The sequence below is a fragment of the Callospermophilus lateralis genome, chromosome 7 (genome assembly GCF_048772815.1).
Source record: "Callospermophilus lateralis isolate mCalLat2 chromosome 7, mCalLat2.hap1, whole genome shotgun sequence".
NCBI classification, from domain to species: domain Eukaryota; kingdom Metazoa; phylum Chordata; class Mammalia; order Rodentia; family Sciuridae; genus Callospermophilus; species Callospermophilus lateralis.
The window spans coordinates 21,150,802-21,174,918 of NC_135311.1; the positions used below are offsets into that span (position 1 = coordinate 21,150,802).

Below are 24,117 nucleotides of genomic sequence, written 5' to 3' on the forward strand. Positions count from 1 at the left end.
TCTTCGCCTTGTGATTTACTTCTATATATGATGCACTCGCAGCTGAGAGCATGAAGCCTGGACAATTAAATCCTGATTAATTCGTGCAGAGTTGGGGAAGTCAAGTTAATGATTCACAAATCGAACCCACTGCCGAATGTTCCTCCACCACTCCCATCTCTTTGCATTTCTGTTCAGTGTTTTTGCTTTCCAGTCGCCCCTCAAACCCAAGTCATTGCTGGCATTTTCTTGTTTTAGAAAGTGACAAACAGAGCAAGCAGAGAAAACACTGTATGTTTTGGACTAAAAGTGAAATCATTAGGGTAAGTTTCTATTCTTGTTGCCTGGAATTCTACTCTGGTTCTGATTAAGTTCAACTAAGATATTATATTCGATGCTTTCCTGTAAATGTATGAGATGGTTTGCTATTGCATGTCCATGAATGGAAATATTAACAGACTACACTTGGCTCCATCCGCCTCTGGCTTGGTCTTCACACCCAAAAAGCCAACCAATAGAGAGTTATATCCCTAGGCCAGAGTGCGTAGCTCCTGACTTGTGGTGTTTCTTCACAATCTCAGAAACAGGATTTTATTCAGAAAATGTACAAGAGTAAATGGAATAGCCACATTCTAATCTTTATAAATTGCCCAATAAAGAGCAACTGAGTATTTCTAAGCCTCTGCCATCTATGACTACATTTCTATCAGAAAAGTGGGTCCTCCCAAAACTATTTCTAGGTGGGTGGAGTATTTCAATAAGCAGGAAATATGGTGTCTGGGCTCCCTTGAGATTATAAACAAGGGAAGACTCATGACAGATAAGTGGAGCAGTCAAAGGTATTTTATAAGACGAGAAAATCTGCTGTTGAAAATTTTTAAAGCAAGTAGGTAAATTCAAGAATAGAAATATGCAGCATCCCGCCTAAATGCTATCCATATCGTAGAAGCAAAAATTGATACTCAGTTCAAAAACCCAAAAGGCAAATCTGTTACTCCTTTGAACTGGTTAGAGGGTGAACCTTCGAGTAGGGTAGGAGTGGATCGCAGCTGGAGATCTGAGTTCCTGTCCGTCATGTACTATCCAAGCCGTGTAAACTCATATTTCTGTAAAATGGAGATAATACTCACCTCAGAAGATTTTTAACAAGCATCTTAAAAGACAATATATAGAAAGCCCTTACTATAGTGTCTGGCACATGTTTTTTTGAATTATTAGTGGTAGTAGTTGTTTTTAACCTTCTAGCCCACGGTTTATGCTAGTGAAACACTGAGCATATTTTAACACATCACATTGTATTACCTTTAATTTTACACCTAAAATAGCAGTGATTCTATCCCTTATCAATGAAGTCATAGGTCTAAGGGAACTCTTCTGGAGACTTCTATCTCATCCCTGTGCTTTCTTTCCACAAGCTCAGACTCAAGCTCAGTTTTTGTATTCTTACCCCAGTAGCCCAGAAGGCAGGAGTGCCTGACTCAGTCTGAACAAGTGGCAGAAAGAAGCAAGTTGACCAGGCCTCCTCCTGGGACAGCTGGCTGGCCACTTCTCCCTCTGGGGTAGGAGAGGGCCATACTCAGGGCCTGGTGTTTAAGTCTCTGGGACTTCCCCTCTGACCAGTGTGAGCCCATCACCGCCATGGGACTGGGCCCTGTGAAGACTGAAGGGAGTGGTCAAGGAGAGTTTTCCCTTTCTGCAAAGCCCTAAGCACAAAGTCTACTTATCTTCCTATATGAAGAAATGGAGAAACTCAAAATGATCGCAAAAAAATCATGTACTTATATTTCATAGATTGCATCAGACAAATGGAAGAACCTGCCTCACTTTGGAGGGCCAAGGTACACAATTCTTTATTTGCTTTTTAATTCATGTGTGTGCGCACGTATCTATATTATAGATGTTCTTGTGACAGTTATGGATATTAATCTTTTGAGGTAATTCTAAGAATTATCAAGGTCTAAACTGAAACGTGTCATCGTCAATATTGTGTATTTCCATTAAAAATACAATATTGACAAAAGAAAAATTTTAAGAGAAAGGAAGGGAAAAAAACACCTTCCAGAATGAGGCTGGAAAATAATATGATAGAATATATAGCAAATCGTGAAAATGTGTCTACACCTAGCTCTCTCCACCACTCAGTTGGGATTTATCTGGACTTAAAAAAACAATTGATTGAACTACTCTAGAAGACACTAAATGACCTCCAGCTTGGCTCTCTTCTGCCTCTGGTGATTTTACTGATGGCTGAAGAGGAGGCAGGGGTGGGGGACCCTGGTCAAACCTCAGTGGCTCCAAAAGTTTCCTTAATTTTTTGGGGAAGATGGTGGTGATACTGATGGTAGAGGTGAGATTGATGGTGGCAGTGGCAATACTACTGGTGAAATGGTGGATGTGGTCATGCTAATGGTGGTGATGGGTGGTAACAGGATGGCGGTGCTGAGGAAGCACCAGGGTGATGGTGTTGGTAATGCCAGGCTGGTGATGGTCTTGGTGATGGCTGCAGTGGTGGTGATTGTTGGAGATAACGGTGCCATGCTCTTTGGATCTAAATGTATAAATGCTGTGGAGCTCTGAGAAGTGGGAAGAGAGAGGAGAAGCACACGGGTCTCAGGGCTTGGTGGACACAGTGCAGGGAACGTTTGGCAGTGTGCTCTGCCCTTTACCACTGCACATGCCTTTTGAGGTGCTTCCTCTCTTGGGGAAAATGCAAGCAAAACAAACATGCTTTGGTGGATATTCTACTGGTTGTAAAGTTCTGGGGGTTTGCTTATTTTATTTCTGTTTTCATTTGGGTTTGCTTTTCAATCCTCAAAAGGTTTTAATCTATATTTGGGGAATATGAAAATCAGTTCTATGGAAGAAGGGAAAGTAGCAACAGTTCAAAAGAAAGCAGGGATGAAAGTCCTGGACACAGGTGGGTGGACACGATGCAGGGAGACAGCAAGGGCTTTATTATACAAACTAACCCAAAACTCTGGGTTAGGCAGCACTTACAGATAACTGAGGCCAGCTGGACATGGTGGCACATGCCTGCACTCCCAGTGACTCAGGAAGCTGAGGCAGGAGAATAGCAAGTTCAAGGCCTGCCTTAGCAAGACCCTATCTCAAGATTAAAATTAAAAGGGCTGAGGGTGTTGTTCAATAGTACAGTGCTCACCTAGCATGCACAAGGTTCTGGGTTCAATCCCCAACACACAAAATAATATTAATAACAGTAACTCTGGCCACCACACAATCCCACAGATGGGTCAGTGTCCCTACAGCCAAAGATGAGACCTGGAGCCTGACACAGTGCCTGGACTCAGAGGGAGCTGGGCAGTCGATTGCCCACATTCCTAGGGACAATGGATGACACTCTTTATTTTTTTTTTTAATTTTTTTTTTTTTTTGCAAATTTGTAGAGATGTTTTATTATTTTTTTTATTTATTTTTTTTATTGGTTGTTCAAAACATTATAAAGCTCTTAACATATGGATGACACTCTTTAGACCAGAAATGACAGAACAAGTCCCTTGAAGTCCTTTAAGGTGAAGATCCCTTCATAGACAGGGGCCTGGTGCCAGGACCTGGCTGATGCACAAGGAAAGGAGAGAAACCCTAACAAATGGTTTTCATTATCATTGTGCAGTCTCCACCCTCATGCTGTATGTGTGCGCTGTGTGTTTCTCTTTCTTTCTTTTTTATCTTCTTGTGGCTTGTAACTAAACAATGAGGTGATTGCCGTCCCAGTGGATTGTGCAACGTAACCAGCAACTGAGTTGGAGCCCAGCCTTCTCCAAATAATTCTGGGCAAGAAAAATAAGCATACTGGAATAAGGTGGGGTTGGTTTGGCATGACACCTGTGTGCACTTTTCAGCGCTTGTAAAGAAGGCAGAAGGAGGGTCTGCATCTTGATTTCTAGCAGCACACCTGTCAGCCCACCAATGTGGCATTTTCCTGTTGAAAAACAACCCCACGGCACCAAAGTAAAGGAAGGCTCATTCCTGTTATCCAGGTGTGTGGATTGGAACCTCTCATCATATCTCAGTATGATATAATGATTTACAGTGGTTGAATAAACTGGCACCACTGCATGAAGTGTTTTCAGTTCTGTTCGATCAATATTCATGAAATGCCTACTCTAGGACAGCCCCATGTTAAAGTATATCTCCATATCCCCTCAGGAAGTTAATAATCTAGGAGGAGCCTAAATCTGTCTCAAGCCCCTGGGTGACTAAGCATCCATTTGACCATGAGGATACCTTCCATGTCTTATTCTCCTTGCGGCTCACTTTCCCTGGGAGGCAGCAATTATACCAAGCAAAGATGCCATTAACATTACCATGACTGGCATGGCAGAGTGGCAGCTAAAGATCACGGAGCTGAGCAAACCACAGCCGTAGCTGGAGCAGATTTCGTCCTCCTGACGGCGACGTGGCTGAGAAAACAGATCATCTCAAAAGCAAGTGCTTCAGTTTGTTACTCAGCATCTTTGTTGGCAAATGATTGCAGATAATGGTCCTGCAGCTGCAGACTGAGCGGTCTGCAGTTGCTGAGTCCCACCGAGCATGCGCGTGACCAGTCATTCCAGTCACGAAGTCCTGATTCCTTCCTGCTGGAGGGGGCCAGAGGAGGCACGGGGTGGACATGAGGCATCACTTTCCCTTCCGTACCCACCTCTGCCAGTAACTCACTGCCTGATTTTGGCTGAACGTCTTTAATAATATTAATAAGAATAGCTAACATTTATGTAGTGCTAACTAGGTGCTGGGCACTGGGCTAAATGCTTCTTCTGGTTAAGCCTCTCCATAAACCAGTGTGGATAGTATAATTATTCAGATTTTTGACAGGAGAGGCTGAGGCGCAGAGAGGTTAGGTCACACAGGCAGTGGCGACACAGCTGATAAGTGTTTAGGCTGAGATGCAACCAGTTCTAAGTCTTAGAGCCTTGGTCAGGAAAAGCAGCCACTAGGGGTCCATTACAGCTCTAATAGTTGTGTAATTACACAACATAGTTATAAGAATTTTAAAATAAATTAGTTTGTACTTTTCTGAATCTTTGGTAGGGGGTGTACCAGGGATTGAACTTGGGGAAACTCAACCACTGAGTCACATCCCCAGCCCTTATTTGTTTTTGTTTTTATTTTGTTTTGTTTTTGTATTTTATTTAGAGGCAGGGTCTTACTGAATTGCTTAGCACCTTGCGCGCCATTGCTGAGGCTAGTTTTGAACTCGCAATCCTCCTGTCCTTAGCCTCTCAAGCAGCTGGGATTACAGGAGTGCACCACCATGCCCAGCTTGTACTTTTCTGAATCTTAATCATGAAAATGGTTCCTCTTTAGAAGCAACAGAATGAGTGATGGGTTTGGTGTGTGTGTGTGGGGGGGGTGACTAAATGCAGAAAATTGTCCTGCCCTCATCTCTGGAATTTCTAATTACCCATCCCATAATGTTCTGGGTCTTTAAAGACAAATGCACTGTGTGGATCTCTTGTTAGCTCCAGAGTGAATTTCCCCAGTGCAGAATTTTTCTATTGCTCATGTTGTCATGGTCAAAGAAACCCTAAAAAGAGTAACACTAGGAGATTGGGGATATTACAAAATATAATTATACGAGAATAAAGTGACTTTAGAAGGGATAGCAGGCTTTCATCTCCCTTGACCTTTCCTCCTGAGATAATGAGAGAGTTGATGAATCTTCTTAACATAAGCTCATAAACGCCCATCTCAGAGCCCTTCATTATCGTTGACCACCCTGATGGCATTCCGACATTCCCCATTTGGAACTGGGATGGTTAAGGCCCTACATAGGAAGTAGCTGGAAGAGCACAAAGCCCCCCTCACAAACACACATGGGAATAAATTCTTCATTTGCAGCTCTTATCTTAGCCTCAGGTTACCTAGGATTTGTATGTGCTGCATGCCCGGGCAAAGTTGAGCTGAGTTATCTTTCATGCCTTGAGTCAGATTTTCTGGGTGTGAAATCAGCAGACAAGCCAGGAAATGTCAGTGCAGAAAAGTGAAAGAGATCAATATTCTGTGGCAGCTGTCACTCCAGAGCTATGTGGAGTGGGAAGGTGTCCTATATGCCCACTGTGATGGGTTTGGTGCTAGTTACCCGTGATCCATGGTTGCAGGGAGATTGCAGTGCAGTGATTTCTTCAGTAAAACTGAAGTTCAGCTACTCAAACCGAGATGGCCTCTTCTCCTGGACACTTTAATGAATAAGGGTAGCATATTCCTGGAATCCCTACATTCAAATCCCTTAGCTCATCCCTTATCCCTACTTAATTGAAAGATGGGCTGTCTGCCTTTTTAAAAGCTCTAGGACCCAGTGTGTCTGGTAAGCCAGGATTTTTTTTTTTTTTTTTTTGGTCTTTTTCAGGGATATGGATCTTTAGCTTGTCTTAATTTCTGAAGTTACATCTGAATTGCATTATGGACGTATGTGTTGTAACATTTCTTGACCTAGTGCTTGGAAAACATACCACACACTGAGAGGAAAAGGCTAACTCAAGAAGAGCTGAGGACATGTAATCCTACAAAGCAAATAGAATCAAGGGCTTGGATCCGAGTTAACATTTGCTGGCGCTGTCTTGTTTTCATTCATGTCTTAGTCTCAGGTTGTCATCCAAGATCGGCCATGGGCTGGAGCCCTCCATAGGTGCTGTTATTATCAAATGTAAACTTTGACTCCAGCCAACCTGAAAGTCCCCTTTGTTCCCAAGTATTGCTGTCTGCTCTTAGCTCCGAGCATGGGAACAACAGACCAGGAAAGACCCAAAGCATAGCTGAAATAGATCTTTTTCTTGTGGTTTAAAGATCAGCCAGTTGGAACCAAAGCCATGTTTTCTTAGGGTCGCAGAAAAGTTTCAAAAACGATTGGATTATTTTTGGCACTCAAATGTAGATTATAGATATATCATTAGTCGTACTGATGGGTTACACTACAGGGGCTGTGCTTTAGCAGTACATTCTTGCAAAAATATTCTGCCCTCAACTGTTATGGACGGCTGCTTCGTGTTTAGATATCTTCTACCACATTAATGTCCTTGTAATTACCCACACTTTGAAAACCTCTCTGTGGTGTTGGCCACATGAATTACCCCAGGCAGGTAAGCACCATGCAGATGGTGGCCAGCCACACACAACAGAAGGCCACTCACATTGAGAGCAGATACCCTCATTCTAAAGCTCAAGGTCAGCCAACCACACAGTGGCTTCTTCCTTGAGCTGCCTGACTCTCAGAGAAATGCTAAGAAGGGTTTTGTAATTTCCCCCAGAATCTCCCAGCATTATAGGGCTATTTCTCTTCAAGGAATGTGACAGGCACTTTAGAATTGTCAGCAATGAAACATTCAGTCAAAAAAGAATAGCAGTTTTGCTGAACCTTTATATCTTCCTGAGTCCTTTGTGCCAGATGTACTATTTTCCTATTGGACATGCCAAAACCACTAAACAGTTAAAATACATCAATTATCTTATAGTGGCCAAAATTGAATTTTTTTTCCAAAAAAAAAAAAAAAAAAAAAAACAAAAAGAGCTAGTCAGCAAACCTCACAGTCATATTCCATACTAGAAAACTTCTGATTAGGCTAAAAAATTAGGAAAACAGACTTAGAACACAAAAGACTTCAAATTACTTTTCCTTTGTGAACAGGCTCAGAGTAAGAACTCACAGAGGAGAGAATAAAGGGGAATGGTTACAGCCCATGCAAGTCACAGCAATAGCACCAGATAACAACCTCAACAATGTGTTCTTAATGCCTGACATTTCAAGTGAGTTTTCCCGACTCATAGAACTCTACCAGGTGGAAACTAGGAGAGAGGGGCTACTACTGCCCTGGAACTTTGTAAGCTTCTCTAGAACTAGCCATTGCTAGACACACATGGGATACATGATCCAAAAGGGCTTTTGGGCCAAGCATGCCCACAAATCTTTGGTATTCAAAATGTGAGCAAACAGTCCTTGGGCTTATTAAGAGTAAGCCAATGAAGGAGTAAAAAGAAAACTTAATTCACAGATATCTAGACAATAGAGGAGGGGTGTGACAGAGTCAGGGAAAATACTCCCTAGTCTGTAAGCTATATTCTCTTACCATCTTATTGCTCATAATGTGACCACATCTGTACTTTATATTTTCTGAGATATGTTAATTTCTTGATCATTTCTCTTAATTACTAGCAGCTTATCAAAGCCCATTCCAAGCATCCTCTTTATCCCATGCAGCCGTGGGCCTCGGGGCTGGCTTTACATTAGGAGTTTCTAGGGAGCTTTATGAAATCCTGATGCCCAGGCAGTACTGCAGAACAAGGAAATCAGGGTCTCTAGAGGTGGGACCCAGGTAGAGAGAGTTTGTAAAGCTCCCCAGAAGAGTTCAATGTGTGACCAGGTTTGAGGGCCACTGCTGTAGAGGATTGGGAGACGGCAGAAAGTGAGAGCCAGGGATGTAGGTAGACTCTTCCATCAAAGTACAGCGTGAAGGTCGCAGGATGAGGCTGATTGGCAGAGTTAGCAGATTTAAATAGCTTCAGTTCATGCCATCACTCCTCAACAATCTATCAGCAGAAACACAGTTTCCTTGAACTCCTTCAATGACATAGTAATTGGATTTTCAATAATTTATCATTAAATTCTTGGTCCAAAATATCATTGAGAAAATGAAGGGGAGACTAAGGCAATGATCAATAGAGAGGGATACGAAGAGACTTAGCCCCAGACATCTTCAGGAAAACCTTCCTTCCCTCCAGTGTGGCAGGCTCGGACAGGTTGGACAGGTTTTCGAGAGTAGACGGGGAAAGGAGTCTTTGCCTGTCCCATGGAAAGGTACAGTCCACAGAGGCAGACTTAACTGAGCCTGAATCAGACTCTTTGCCTTGAATACCTCACCCCATGGGGAGGTTGCAGTTGGAAAAAGGCCAGTGTAGACCCCCTAAAGCAATGGTCCTTAAGCATACATCAGAGTCATCTACGGGCTTGTTAAACCACAGTTGTCTCATTTCACTCCCAGAGGTTTTGACTCAGGATGTCTGTGATGGAGCCCAAGAACTTGCATTTCTTCCAAGATACTGTGGTACCACTGTGCACCAGGCTTAGAATCGCTGCTTTCAGGCATCAGAACCGGGACAGGACAGGTTCCAGAAGAGTTACACTAGGCTTTAATAGTATTCCTTTATGTCCTATAAGAAGGAACAGAAGATGGTCTTGAGATGAGCTGGGATTCATTTCCATGCATTTATCACAAGTTTGAGTGCCATCTGATTTCTTAAGTGATTGCTCCATGGGAACAGATAGGTTTTAAAAATAGATATCCATTTGGGTTGTTTGTCCCTGACGTATTCATTTGAGAAATTGCTAATATTTAAATTGGATTTAATTTTAGAGCCTCAACCTTCACTAGCATGAGACTAAAAATAATAACAAGATCTATGAAAATCATTTAGTGTTTCAGAATTCTAAGCAGGGAATTTCTCTCTACCATAGCAAACAACTCACACTCACACTGAATGAGAGAAGACCAAAGGCACTAGAGATGCTGGACAGGGACTCAAATAGAGCAGTCAGGTGCCTAAGTGAGATTGGCAGGAACCACGGCCTACACCCGGCTTGGGCCAGAGGTTGCAGATAGAGGGCTAAGGAACCTATTGTGGTTGCCCCAAGAAGCCAGATCTGCCTCGGAGTTTGTGACATCCACATCATACTCATCACAGTGGGCTCTAAATGCTTGTTCTTTTACTCGCATTTCCTCATCCCTGGATTATTTATCGTAAGAAGTATTACATCCTATTCTTAATGTCCCCAGTGCCTAGCACAGTGACTGACACAGGACCTACAAATTTAGTGTTTAATTAATGACCTAAGTTGGGCACAGTGGTGCATGCCTGTAATCCCAGTGGCTCCGGAGGCTGAGACAGGAGGATCACGAGTTCAAAGCCCTCCTCAGCAACAGTGAGGCGCTAAGCAATTCCGTGAGACCCTGCCTCTAAATAAAATACAAACTAGGCCTGGGGATGTGGCTCAGTGGCTAAGTGCCCCTGAGTTCAACCCCTGGTAGTACCCGCCCCCACCAAAAAACTAATGACCTAAATAAATCCCAATACTAAGACAGGGGAAAACATTCATCCAATGAGGATGCAGACTGGAAAACATCAACTGTTGTAGGATCGCAGACATCAGGGACAGAGATTATCATCCCTGCCAGCTCCTTGGCCTGCAGAGGAGGAAACTTGGGGATGTTTAAAGATGCCAAATGACTCATTCGAGAATCAGAGGGAACTGGATCAGGATGCAAGTTGGGGGGTTCCAGGATTGCCACCTGTAAGATTTAACCAGCTACCCAGATGAAGGGTCTTTGGACCCCTCCATGAGAGGGACAAGATAAATACCTACATCTTAATAAATACCCTAGGGGACGAGCCATGCTCCCTTCCCTGGGCTAAATCTAACCCTGAAAGAGCATGAAAATGGTTGTAACACAGAATCTCACCTTTTTTTATCTATCCTTTTAATCTATTTTTTAGTACCAGGGATTGAAATCAGGGGTACTCAACCCCTGAGGCACATCCCCAGCCCTATTTTGTATTTTATTTAGAGACAGAGTCTCACTGAGTTGCTAGCAGCCTCACCATTGCTGAGACTTAGCTTTGAACTCATGATGCTTCTGCCTCAGCCTCTGAGCCAATGGGATTATAGGTGGGCTCCACCACAGCCAGTGTAGAATCTCACCTTTTAAAAAAGAGTATTTGAGTAAGTTTTTATCCCTCGGCCTGAATCCCAGTTGAGTATTGAAAGACATTTTTGTTACCTTTTGAGATATTTTGAGCAGGGTGGTAAAGGAAGAGGGATGTCAGCATCCCAGACCTTAATTTCATGATTTCCAGTAGCAAATGGAAACCGTTTCAGGGGCCCTTCCTATCTTCCCTGTCTTCAGGTCCTCTTTGTGGTTGGGGATTTGGGGAGCCATGGAGGTCTCTCTCTACATTTGCTTCCATAGCACAAAGTGAGAGAAGCTTGAAGGAAGATTAGAAGCAGGGTGTCAACCCTAGAACAAGATGTAATGGGAAGAAGAGGTTTTAGAATTGGAAAGACAATACAGACAGGAAGGATAAAGATATCATTCTAGAACTTTCTCTACAACAAATTCTGTGATCAAAATAATCGTTCATTCATTCATCAAATATGCCATCTTGCGCTCCTGCTTAAATCCCTCATCCCTTCCTACTACCTGAGTGTACAACCACAGCTCCTGGCTGCATTCCTGCAGACCTGGCTCTTTCTACCCCTCCAACTCATTTTCTATGCCTCTTTCCTTCATGCTCCATTACTTCAACCTATCTTTACCCCAGGGCTTTTGCGTTTGTTGTTCCCTCTGCCTGGAATGTTCTCTCCCCCATTCTTTCTCAGCCTTCATCTCTCAACTTGAAGACCACTTCCCCAGAGAATTCTTCACTGAGTGCTATGTCTGAAGTGGCTCCTTGATATAGCTGCCTCTTCCGTCATATCCTACTTATTTCTTTCATGATATACAGAATCTGAACATATTTATTTATATTATGACTATAACCTCCATGAGAGTAAAAACTCTGTCTGTCTTATTCGTTTGCTGTGTTCCCAGCACCAAGAACAGTGCCTGCCACTCAGGAAACATTATTGAACAAATGAAACACATAGGTCAGGTTTACAGAAGTAAGAGAACAGAATCCTTTTATTAGTTCTAGAAACTATATGTTGAAGTTGAATAGAATTTTTTTTTCCCGTCATGTCATCTCTATAGCTTCCAACTCCTAAAATTTGTATTTCAACTTGGTGCTCTGCAATTCATGTCTTAGTTCTATATGAACTTGTGTACGAAATGGTCAGGTTGCCTAATTTGCCATGGTTGCTCATCTACATTTTCATCATCGCATGAACTTCTTCTGATTTGTCAGGAATTTTTCTCCTGAAACATATCATAATTAGGCTGGTCTGGAGTTGGGTCTGCTATATCTGTGCATGTGCAATGTACAGAACAATTTCCATTTTGATTAGGGGTCTGCAAAGGTAGGACTCTGCTGTGGGTCTGAAAGTACCTACACAAAGTATAAGACCAGCCATGGGCTGTGTCCAGGCAAGAGTGAGAGGCAGATACCTTGGCAGATCCATGCAAGACCAGACCCCTGGCAAACTCAGTAGCTAGACTTTAGCTTCATCCTGAGCTTTGAGCTGGTAAAATCCTAGAACAAAGGGAAACAGGACTTTTCCCCTTGACACGTCTCTCCCCACTTGGGCCCAGGTGTCCACCCCTCTACTGGGGAATGTGGTGAGGAACCTGTCTCATGTCAGCTCTCCTTCTCCACAGAGTTCTGGCCCATGGTCGTGCAGTCCAGGGGGCTGGATGGCATGCTGGACCCAAGCTCAGCTCAGCGTCTGGGCCCAATAACAGCTTTTCCAAGGGAGCAGCTTTCTCTCCTGGCCACACTGAGGTAAGTAAATGCCTGCAATATATTTACTGCCCTAAGGTGTCTAGCTCTGGACCGGCCAGAAGAGGAGGCCGAAAGTGACAGGGCAGTGAGCCACAGGCTGAGGAAGGGGGTCAGAGGTAACTGGTCAGCAGAGGCCTGGAGCAGTGCCTAGCAATGCTGCCACTGTGGCCTTCAGAGCCTGTCGGGGGAGGAAGCCCCTCGCGCCCTCAGGTTGGCCTGATGGCTTCCAGGAGTCCAGCAAGAGTAAGAGAACCCAGGCCTCAGATGAACCATCGGTCAGAACCTCTCTGAGTAGGTGACCTTGGGAGATGGAAGGTCGGCAGTCACCTGGCCAGTGGAATGGAAGGGTGGGGAGGAGTTCCAGATCAGGAAGGATACCGGCAGGCCTGGCCCTGAGTTCCTCTACCAGGTGTGAATCCCTGCATGTGCTACTGCATCTTCCTGCACCTTTGCTTCTTGTCTCCTCCTCTGTACAATGGCACCCATATGGCTTACTTCCCAGCTCGGTCGTGATGGTTGATTAGACAAATATGCCCATGATGATAGTAATAATTATTATCTTATTTCATTCATTCTAAGATGTGTCTCTGAGAATTCAAAGTCTGAACAGTAGATTCTGTTCTCAGGTGGAACCCCTGACCTGGCGGAGGCCAGTAGACGTGCAGGTGCCTGTACCCGCTGGTGCTCTCTGGCTGCATATTTCTATCATGGGCATTTTAAATACTTTGGGATCAAACCTACATGATGCTCATGTTTACCGCTGAGAGAAGTCAGTTGGTGTTTTGTTCGTAGGTCTTGGTGTGTGTTTAGGGGAGGCACCAGATTCTTTTTAAATAATTGGCTTCCCCATGGGTTCTTCAGTTTGAAGTACTACAATTTAATTCTATGTACAATAGAACCCCCAAGTTCCTCTCTAATAAAGATGTTTATCTCCAACAACAACAACAAATCTACATGATGCTCAGAAACCTGAGATGCCAGATGTTTATAAAAACAATTAAATACTTAAATGTTTCCTTATATCTGGATTTATGGTACCTAGAAGGCAAAACCCTCAACATAAACTGAAACTTCGTTTTGATACTAGAGGTTGAGTGAAAACACACCCCGGGATTCACCTATGTGTGAGCTCATGGGCCTGGAATGCAAATTGTTTGAGGGGAGTAAGAAGGGTAGGGCCTGATGGCCAAGCTGACCAGTCCAGTCCCTTCTTGGTCTCTAGACAAGAGTACACCATTGGCTCCTTTGAACAGGGTGATGGGACCAGAGCAGTGCCTTAAGCAACTGTGTAAGGAAGCCAGGGTAGGAGGCATTGGGATAAGAGAGCTAAAGGTCCAGGACATGGTGTGGGAGACAGTTCCTATGACCTGACCCAGGGGCACAGAGGTGAGAATGGAAAGGAAAGGACAGTTTCAAGGAATGCTACCACAGCAGAACCAAAAGGGCTCAATGCAAGACTAGGTGGAGGGCAGGAGGAAAGAGCAGATGTCTGGAATGAGCTGAGCACTGGGAGCTGGTGGCTGAAGGCAGGAAAATAGGGAAGAGCACATTTTAGAGGATATGAAAAGATGATCCAAAGAGAAGCTGCAGAACTACTTCATAAGTCATCAAGTGGTCCAAAAGGGGGCTGCTGCTGTTGAATACAGAGGAAGAAGAGGGGTGATGATAAGAAGATTGTGAGTATGAAGATTCTGGTTCTGGAGGTCTTGCAGAGAGTTGCCTGGAGGAAGTCGGACGTTCTGAACTAACTTCAAAGGGGCAATTAGGCCCCAGATCTAAGTCTGGGCCTCAGCTGCACAAAAAGTTGAGCTTCATTCCTTGGAAGGAATGAGCTCACCAAAGGAGACTGTAGGATGTGGCAGTGGGGAACAAGGAGCAGATGTCCCTTACTTCCATTGAAAGCCTAAACTTCAATCCATTTTTCTTCATTTCCTTATCCAAATTCTAGCAAGTGTTACTAATTTGGATATAAAGGGATAAATTTCAGTTTTGTTTCTTCTCCCCTAATTCACCTGATGAAAGATACCGTGTTCTGAGAAGAAGAAACGAAAGAAGCGAAATTTAAAGGCTTGAATTAGCTGCCAACTGAGTAATCAATTCTATGAGAGTTGGCTGGACATTGATCAGCAAGACCATTGGCCAACAGATCTGATGGTGGTCAAAAGCCCAGATGTGCTCCCTCCTCCTCCTGGCTGGCTAAAGAACTGGAGCAAACAAAACATTCTTCAAAGTAACCAAAGAGAAAAGAATTTGGTGGTTTCCTTCTTGGTATCTCACCAGAGAGCTATTTTGAGCTCAACCAAAGCCCAGTATTGAGGAGAAGAACACACTGCTTTAAAGCCGATTGGGAAAGCAGGACAGAATCCTATGCACAAAGTTAAAGAGAAAAAAACATGACAGTGAAGGAAAGAAAACCGAAGGTGAGCTCCTCTGGCCACCCCTGTTCACTCTCTCCTTCATCCTCATCATATTTTTTGAGGACCTACCACGTACTTCACATGGCCACGGAATGCTTGATATGCAAATCACACAGCTTTAAAACACTGTCAAGGAGCCAGACATGTGAGCGATTATCCACATCACATCACCAGGAGAGGGTTATGCAGAATCTGCTGGGGAAGGCAAGAGAGGTCCCTGCTAAGGAATGGGGTACCCAGCTACACAGGAGGATAGGATAGGGCTCTGCCCTTCAGGACCTCATAGCCAGTGGGGAGACAGGCCCAAATGCTTGCTTCCAAAGAAGTTTGAGAGAGAAAACAATGTGAGAAAAAAATTGTGGATGGAGGGAGTTCAGAGAGTAAATAACCAGCAAAGAACCAAAAAAGATAAAGTCCGTGGCCACAGGGAGATGGAAATGATTCAGAATTAACACATGTTTTGTGAGCACACGCTTAATCCTAACCACCACCCTGGGAAATAGTGTTTATTGTCCACCTTTTATCAACAAGGAAACTAAGGCTCAGAGGGATTAAGTGGCTTTCTTCTTGCTAACAAGTAGTTGAACGGGATATCCAAACAAAGTTTTCTACACCCAGATCCAATGCAGAGTTCTTTTCGTTACACTGACTTAGCAGGGAAGAAAGGACCTGCACGCTGCACATGCTCATAGGCTATGCTGAAGTTCAGAGTGGAAAGAGACCGCCTTCAACTGGTGTGATCTGAGAAGGCTTCAAGGAGCAGGGGGTGTCTGTGCCAGGCTGGAAAAGCGGGTAGGGAAAAAATGACCTGTGAGAGAAAGAGACCAGAGAAAGGATAGACTTGGAAGTTTGGGAAATACATTCTATAGGGGATGCCTCGAATCCTGCCAAGAAGACTTGGGGAAGCTTCACAGAGAAGGTGACATTTGCTATACATCCACAGGTATGAATAGGAGCTCAAGAGGAGAAGACAAAGGTTCCCCAAGGAGCAGAGCTTGTTCCACAATTACTTGAGGGTATGGGCAGTGTCACTGGTAGGCAATTGCCATGCAGCATAGAGCCCTCTTGGGGACAGATGGGTTCATGCTGTTTGGTCTACACTTACATAAGAACAAGCAATAAAAAGAAAAGATACATTTAAGAATGAAAAGAAAGGGAGGGAGAGAGGGTGGGAAGGAGGCTGGAAGGTCAGACTGGCTTAGTAAGGGGTCAATTTTGTATTCTATTTCTGGTCCACAAACAAAAGTTTGTGACTTTAGGCCTGTTGGCTGATTTTCTAAGAATCATTACATGTGAAGGGAAGATGGTAGTTCCTAACCTTGACTCACAAGTTCCTGAGAAATTAAAAGTATACATGTATGAACATCTAAAACCCTCACTCAAAGAGGAACCATTAGCAGTAGCAGGTTTGAATGCATGAGGTGGTGGCTGAATAGATAGATGCATGGACTAGGATGGTCCCAGAGTGCCCGAGTCTTTTGCCAAACATGACACCATGTGGATTCATAACAAGGGTTCCAAGTTACCAGATCTCAGAGCTGACCCATGCTGCTGTCTGAAGGGTATTGCTCAGTGCCGAGGCTTCGGGACCTGTCCCCAGAAGCACCTCTTAGTGCTTTCCTAGGGGAATCAAAGCTCTTGGCAGGACCAGTGCTGTCACATCTGTGTCACGCTCATCCCCCAGCCTCCCTGGCACTCATGAACATCCTTATTTCCCGTCCTCCATTGCCTCATGCTGCAGTTGGAGAGCTCAACAGACTCTGAAAATGATGTTCCCACGCTCACACCAAGCTACTGGGCAGGATTTCAGGGGCTCTTTCTCTTCCAAAAATGGGGTAACCACACATCCAGATTGGGTCAGCAGAGTTTATGCCTGCGGCCTCCATGTAATCGTTGCCAGCGTCCCTTTACCGTCAAATGCATCCCCATTGAGACAGACCCACAACACCTGCACTTCTCCATTGAGTCACCCTGGTGTCTTTTTCATTCCAGGTGCGCAGCGTAATGTCCATGTTGTTCTACACTCTGATCACAGCGTTTTTGATCGGCATACAGGCAGAACCATACCCAGACAGCAATGTCCCAGCAGGAGACGCCATCCCGCAAGTTCACTGGACTAAACTTCAGCATTCCCTTGACACAGCCCTCCGCCGAGCCCGCAGCGCGCCTGCTGCGCCGATAGCTGCCCGGGTGGCAGGGCAGACCCGCAACATCACCGTGGACCCCAGACTGTTTAAGAAACGGCAACTGCGCTCACCCCGCGTGCTGTTCAGCACCCAGCCGCCACCCACCTCCGCGGACACTCAGGATCTGGACCTGCAGGTCGCTGGCGCTGGCTCCTCCAACAGGACTCACAGGAGCAAGCGCTCCTCCACCCACCCCGTCTTCCACATGGGGGAGTTCTCCGTGTGCGACAGCGTCAGCATGTGGGTTGGGGATAAGACCACCGCCACGGACATCAAGGGCAAGGAGGTGACGGTGCTGGGAGAGGTGAACATTAACAACAGTGTATTCAAACAGTACTTTTTTGAGACCAAGTGCCGAGACCCCAATCCCGTCGACAGCGGATGCCGGGGCATTGACTCCAAGCACTGGAACTCGTATTGTACCACGACTCACACCTTTGTCAAGGCGCTGACCACCGACGACAAGCAGGCGGCCTGGCGGTTTATCCGGATCGACACGGCCTGCGTGTGCGTGCTCAGCAGGAAGACCGCCCGAAGAGGCTGATCCGCCGCGGCCCCCCACCCCACCTGCCCCCTCCACACTCTCCTGGGCCCCTCCCTACCTCAACCTGTAAATTATTTTAAATTATAATGACTGCATGGTAATTTATAGTTTATACAGTTTTAAAAATCATTATTTATTAAATTTTTGAAGCATCCTGTGTGCTGGCACTTTTGTCCTTTTTCCTCAATGAGATTGCTGCAAATTTCTGGAAGAAGCAGGGTGAATTGTCCCTGGCAAACTTGACCCCCCCTCCAAGATCCATCATAAACACCCCCCACCTCCACCACCGCAGCCGGTACTGCAGCTTAAGGCAAGGATCACTGGTTCCAGATAATGGCCTAAAACCAGGCATGATTAGGAAGGGAAGTCTGCTGGGGTACAACTTTGTTCTACATTCCAGAGCCAAATCTACCTAATCCTTGGATTACCTGCCCCGCGGCCTGGATCCATGAGCCTTGATTGCTTCACTTGGGAAAGTTAATGGAGTCTCATCAGAGACAGATCAGGGGTAGGCACAGGGCTGCCCCCGACCTCACAGAGGCTCTGGCTCAGTCCCAGGGGTCTCACTGTACAGACAGGAGGAAGCTTCCACCAAAGACCTGTGAGGCTGCTTATGTGCAGGGGGAGATCTGCTATCTGGAAAAGTTGTAACAAAATAATCTCCCGAGACCTGTCACGGTCGATCTGATTTCACGTTAAGTTTGCCTTAGCACTGATGGCTGCGCCTCTGCTTATCCCCTGGTGGCTTCCTGCCGAAAGACTTCATTACTCCAAGAAAGCATTAGGGCCTCCGACACTCTTGCCACCCACGAGCAGCCCCAGCAGCAACTTCCAGGGGCCCCAACTTCAGCTTACAACCAGGGAAGCCAGAGACCTGTCAGGAAAGGCCTTTTGAAAATGTTTTATTCTTTATTGGATAATTTCCACAAGTGACCAAAGGTGGCTGGGACCATGAGACCTGAAGAACAAGGGGTGGAGGGGAGAAGAAGAGACAGAGATAAATGGAGTAAGAACAAATACAAAAAAAATCCAAGCAAGATGCAGGGGAGAGGTGAGCCACAGCAGCAGGGCACAGTGGCCTTCTGCTCATCCTAATTGCAAAAGGGAACAGGGGGTTGTGAGAAAGGGGAGGGGCAGGGCAGAGGAGGAGGAGCTGGAGGGAGTTGTCCTTTCATCCTTACCAGCACCCCCTGCCTCCAAGACACCCAACACCCTGGGTAGTTTTTGTGGGATTTGTTTGTTTATTTGTTTGTTTGAATATGCTTGTGAACCATTATCTCTAGAGTATCTCAGAGAGAGATAAAGGTGACAGAGAAACTGTAGGATCTACCTTGGAGCAGGGCTTGACCCAGCCTTACAAGCCACATTTTTCCCCAGAGCATTTACATTGGCACAGAAATTTTATTCTCCTATCCATCCCCTCTCCCCACAAGAAAGAAATTTCTACTCTGGTTTTAAGAGAACAGGTCCAAACTGCCCATCTGATAAAAAAGCAAATGATCATAATCATTTCCTCTGCCCAACCTTAACCCAATCCAAATAGGGCAATTGGAAACGCAGGGAGCTTTGGCCCAAGAATCATTTGATGAGGGTAAAAGCATGATGAAATATGCCCTCCCCCCCCCCCGCAAAGCTACTGCAATTGGAATGAAGATTTATGTTCAAGAAACACCAACTGGAACATTCTGTGCTGAGATGCTTGGTCAGATAAAGGCCTCAGTAAGGGAGCCCTCCCACTGACGGGTATCTAGGGGTTTTACTGGGTACCGGTGCTGTCCTAGGCTCCTTCCACAAGCAGATCCTGGGACCCTTTCTCTTAGGGCTGAACAGGCCTGTTGGGCCCTGGAGATTGGAGAGAGGTGGTGAGGGAGGTGTGCAGGAAGCTCCCAGGCAGGACAGTTTTGTTTATGAAGAGCTACCCCAGCAGAAACCGTGCCTGAGAGCTACTCCCATCATTGCAAGACTCCTGGGACATCTGAAAAACGTTGTTGGCCCCCCTGGCGAGCCTGGAGGAAGGCTCAGTATCTAAATCTCTGAGGGAGGACAGAGGCCGAGGCACTTGTTTCCATGTGGGTTGCTCTCCTGCCCAGCGGGTGTGGGGAGGCCTCTCAGCCCAGAAACACCACCAGCTTCCCCAAAGGCAAAACTCACTGTAGGCTGATACTCTGGGTCCCAGCGTGGGAGCCAGAGTTTTCACACAGCACGGGGGATATCAGTTTGGCTGAGCAGAATCAGAGCAGTCCAAAAACAACCCCGCGCCTGGTGGTGTCTGCAGCTTGGCCTCTGTCCCCTCGTATGGGGGGAGCTCTGGCCTTCAGACCCACCCCAGTTTCCCCCAGAGGCCTGCCATTGGGGTCACCAGGGCCTGACCACTTAAGCATGTTGAGAAAACAGCTCTAACCCTCCCATTTTGCTCTATAGAGATGTGGCAGCAGCACGTCCCCATACTTTTCCTTCATATTCCTCACTGAGACGTTTCTACCTGGGTTCCCCAAAAGCCCAGAGGGTGAGAGCAGATCTCCTTCCCCTCTAGCAACTTCCTCTTCCAAAGGAAACAGCCGCATAGTCCAGCATGTGTGCCTCAGAAGGAGGCAAAGCCCCTGGCACTGGGCCCCTCAGAGTCAAGGTCATCAGCTAACCCTGGGGGTGAGGAAGCAGCCCAGTGTGATGGTACAAACTCTGGGATGACATTGTCAAAGCTGGGTTCCAAGCCCAGCTCCCCCATTCCTATCTCCAAAACTTTGGCAGGCTACAGTTTAAGCCCAGTTCCTACAGTTATGAAATGAAAATAATCCTGCCTGTATCCCAGGGCTGTGATCACGAAGCAAGAGCTCGTATTGGAAAACAGTTAATTCCCAGGCAGGTGTCAGGCAAAGTAACTGAGTCCAAACTTAACAATGCCTTTACTGATTTAGGAGGGAAGCTACTATGTCAGCCCTCGATAGGTATTCATTCATTGGTGGACATAGACATCAGGTAGCGAAACCCTCCAGTCAGTGGACATCATGGATTATGGATGTGACATAGCCAGGCTCAGAAGGGTAAGAGCAAGAATAACAGCTCTTCAGCTTCAAATATTTCCCAAATCTGGCCTCAGGGAGGCCATCTAGATTCTAGATGTTCTAGCATAGTGACTAAGAGCATGGGCTTTGAAGTCACACAGGCAAGGCATCCCTATGTAGGCTGTGTCATCTTAAGCTAGTTGCTTAACTTCTCTGAGTTTCAATTTCTTCACCTGTGAAGTGGAGATAATTATAATGCTTTTCTCAGAGGGCCAAGAGATAATTAAATGCGATCATATACATAAATATAGATAAATACCTAGCGCTTAAGAAACTTGTAATACGTTTTAGTTCTGAAAAGTAGAGTTGGCTGAGAAACTCTAAAAGGATATTGGAATGGGGTGGAGCAGTTTTCACAAGGCAATGAGGTTCACAAAGAGTCAGTTTTATAGCTATATCATAGGTTCATGCTGTGATGAGCAATTGTGACCATTACTAATAATGACCATTAGCATTTATTGAGAGCTAGCTATGTGCAGGCGTGGGCCTAAGCACTTTGCATGGATTAGCTCCAAGCAAGCCTCTGGGCTCAAAAACTAATGACCGTCTTATGTGGCCAAGAAGGCTGTGCTTTTGTGTTTATGTGCAACACTGCCAGAGAACTGCTCCCCAGCTCTCTGGGATATCTACTCCCCCAGCCCTTGGCAGGTTTATAAACCATTGGCTCTGAGCATTCCCACGTGTCAAGCACGTGGGATGTATTTTGCTGCAATTCACTTGGGTCTGTAATTAAAAAGCTCTGACCTTCCCAAAGTTCATCTGGGTATGTGGAGCTGGCTCCAGGGACCCAAGACCAAGAGTAAGTTGGGCAGATCATCCCACAACAGCACCTTGAGGAGAACCCTCCAACCCAGGACTGCTCACTAAGGATTCCTTACACCTGGGAGCGGTCATGCATGCAGCAGGCATTCAGTGTCTCAGGGCAGCTAAGGCAGAATTTAGTTCCACAGCCATTGTGCCTGGCCTTGCCTCCTGTCCCCTGCACCTGCCTAGTGTCAACAATAAGTGGGGTAATGGTTGAGGTCACAGCATGGTAGCACAAGTTGCTGCCAGAGGTTGGGGTCATAGTGAAAAGAGTGCTGAGATTTCCAGGTTAGAGCCCAGCCTCACCACTAGCTTGGTTGAAAGATGTTGAACTCTTACTTAGCTCTCTGCTCTTCATCTTTCTTACATGCAAAATGCAGAAGATAACAGAACCTACTTTGTTGTGTTTTATTGCACCTTTTTTTCTAGTGCTTGGCACCTAAATTATTGCATAGAAAATATGTAAATGCACAAGCAGTTATATATACACATATGCACAGATTTAAGCACAATATACAAATATATGTCCATATACAAGGATATTGTATATGTGCATGCACACATGTGTGAATAGCCTGTGAGAACTCAGAGCACACAGGAAGTGCACCTTCTACACTCACATGCACCCACACCACACACCGGAAACACAGATCGACACACAAATCAAAAAAACATGCCCAAATGATGACTATAGTAATAAAAAGCAACCAAGAACAGTAAGGCAGAGAAGACATCCTAAAGGAAACAACTTCTGAACTGTGTTTGGTAAAAGAAACTGAGTGAAATTATTGGTCCTAGGCTAGGATCTAGTCCAGAATTTGAAACAAGGTAAAATCCAAACCTAAAGCCTAATCCAGCCCTGAATGGGAGAGAGAGAGCTGTCTCTCTGTTCTCTCACCTCATTCTGAGCTACAACTGGCAAAGGAACGAGCTTCTCCTTCAAACTCAGACCTTGGGGAAATTCCTGAATAACCTGAAATTGTGTGAACAGACACCATGTAAGTCCCCTTGTGATTTCCACCAAATCTTGCCTGTGTTTAGACCAAAAACCAAAGAGCCAATCAAATATCTTTTGGAGATGGGGCCCCTTCCAGCAGCATCAGCTGGGTTTCCTTGATTCCCTCAAAATAAGAATGAAAGCAGACTCTCAGTAGGTGCCAGGCACCTCCAGTTCCAGGGGAGCTCTTGTGTTGGAGTTTCGTTTGGTGCCACAGCTAAGCCCAGTCTCTGGCTTGGCCACCTCTCCGCCTTTATCTCACCCTCACCATTCCTTTCACTTTAACATAATGAAAGTGCAACTTGCACACTGTCTCGAGATTGCATATGATAATTGGAAACATGTGTCTGAGCTGGCATCCCTTCAAAGGGCTTTGGAACTCTGACTCGGGCCGTCTTCTGATTGCAATAGCAATCCTCCGAGCTGGCTCTCCAGCCTTCACATTCCTGCAGCTGCACCTTGGTGTTAACTCTTGCCAGGAGAAGGCCTCTGCACACAGGCTCACTCCCGGGGTCCTGCAGAGGTTGGCCACCTCTGTTCCCCCAAGTGCAAAGCTCTGGGGATGGCCTCTGGGCACTGAGTTCTCAGATGATGGTAGCGCAAACCAGCAGGTTCAATTTCCTTTTGGTGTAAATGGCACATTGACAGTTAGACCCCCAGGAGGTCTTTGGGGCACTGCTTGGACTCTCAAGGGATATGAAGCTGAAACCTCTCTGATTCAGCACAGTGTTATGTTTTGTTTTGTGCTGAAGTAAATGCCAAAATGTCATTATCTCACATTATCTCACCGGGAGATTCCTAAGGGAAATTGCAGAATCAGTGACAATTCTCCACTACAATCCTCCCAAGCTGTGTGACTGAGGGCAGAGGCTGGTGGTGGTGGGGAGATAGGGGGGGGTAAGTGTTCAGTTCAGCAGAGACTATGCACCACACATCTGCAATGGGCAAGGTTCCATGACAGGCCCAGAGTAGACAGGAGGATAGGCATTGCATTGGAGGTCGAATGGAGCATTTGGGTCTTTCTCTCAGCGTGCAGTCTGGATACAGCCATACACCATAGGCCCAGCCACCAAGGCAGCCTCAAGCACTCCTGGTGTTGGCAGCCATCACCTGTCCCCACCACATATCCTCACCCTGGCTTCCAACTTTGTTCCTGATCTCTCTCACTCCCCTCTCATCCCTGCTCAGTTCCTGACCCTGATCCTGCTTTGAATTCTCAAGGGAAGTGGTTCTCCAACTTTTATCTACCTGAATCTTTGGAGGGTCTGGTTCAGGAAGTGGGGCTGAGGTTCTCTACCTTTAACAACCCCCACCCCCCAGGCAATGCCCATAGTGCTGCTCCAAGGACCACAGTTGGAACACAAAGGGCCTGGACCACACATGGTCTCCCCTAAGAACTACAACAAGACTCATCTCTTTGGTTCTTAAAGTCTAAATTGACTTTGAGCAAAGCAGCCTAGACTCTAGCACCCAGCCTTAACTTCTGCCTTAAGCTCCTCCTTTGTGTTCCACAAGGTCAGCTCTGTTCTCCTCCCTTGATGGGAAAAGGTCAGAAAAGGGCCCAGTGGACTAACATTATACCAGGAAGAAAGCGATAGCGGCTACAGCCAAGTCCCAAGAGAACAGGAACTCTCTCTCAGCTTCCCAAGAGGAAGCTGCAGGTGGAGGCAGAGAGGGCATAGAG

At 45.8% G+C, this 24,117-nt stretch overlaps 1 protein-coding gene across 1 annotated transcript; it reads left to right on the forward strand.

Moving 5' to 3' along the window:
• The first annotated feature begins 246 nt into the window (after positions 1–246).
• On the forward strand, positions 247–17,634 carry Ngf (nerve growth factor). Its single transcript, XM_076862092.1, has 4 exons — positions 247–302; positions 1,771–1,817; positions 12,300–12,423; positions 16,833–17,634. The coding sequence occupies exons 1-4, from the start codon at positions 273–275 to the stop codon at positions 17,568–17,570; spliced, it is 939 nt and encodes a 312-aa protein (XP_076718207.1). The 5' UTR covers positions 247–272; the 3' UTR covers positions 17,571–17,634.
• Positions 17,635–24,117: the final 6,483 nt, after the last annotated feature.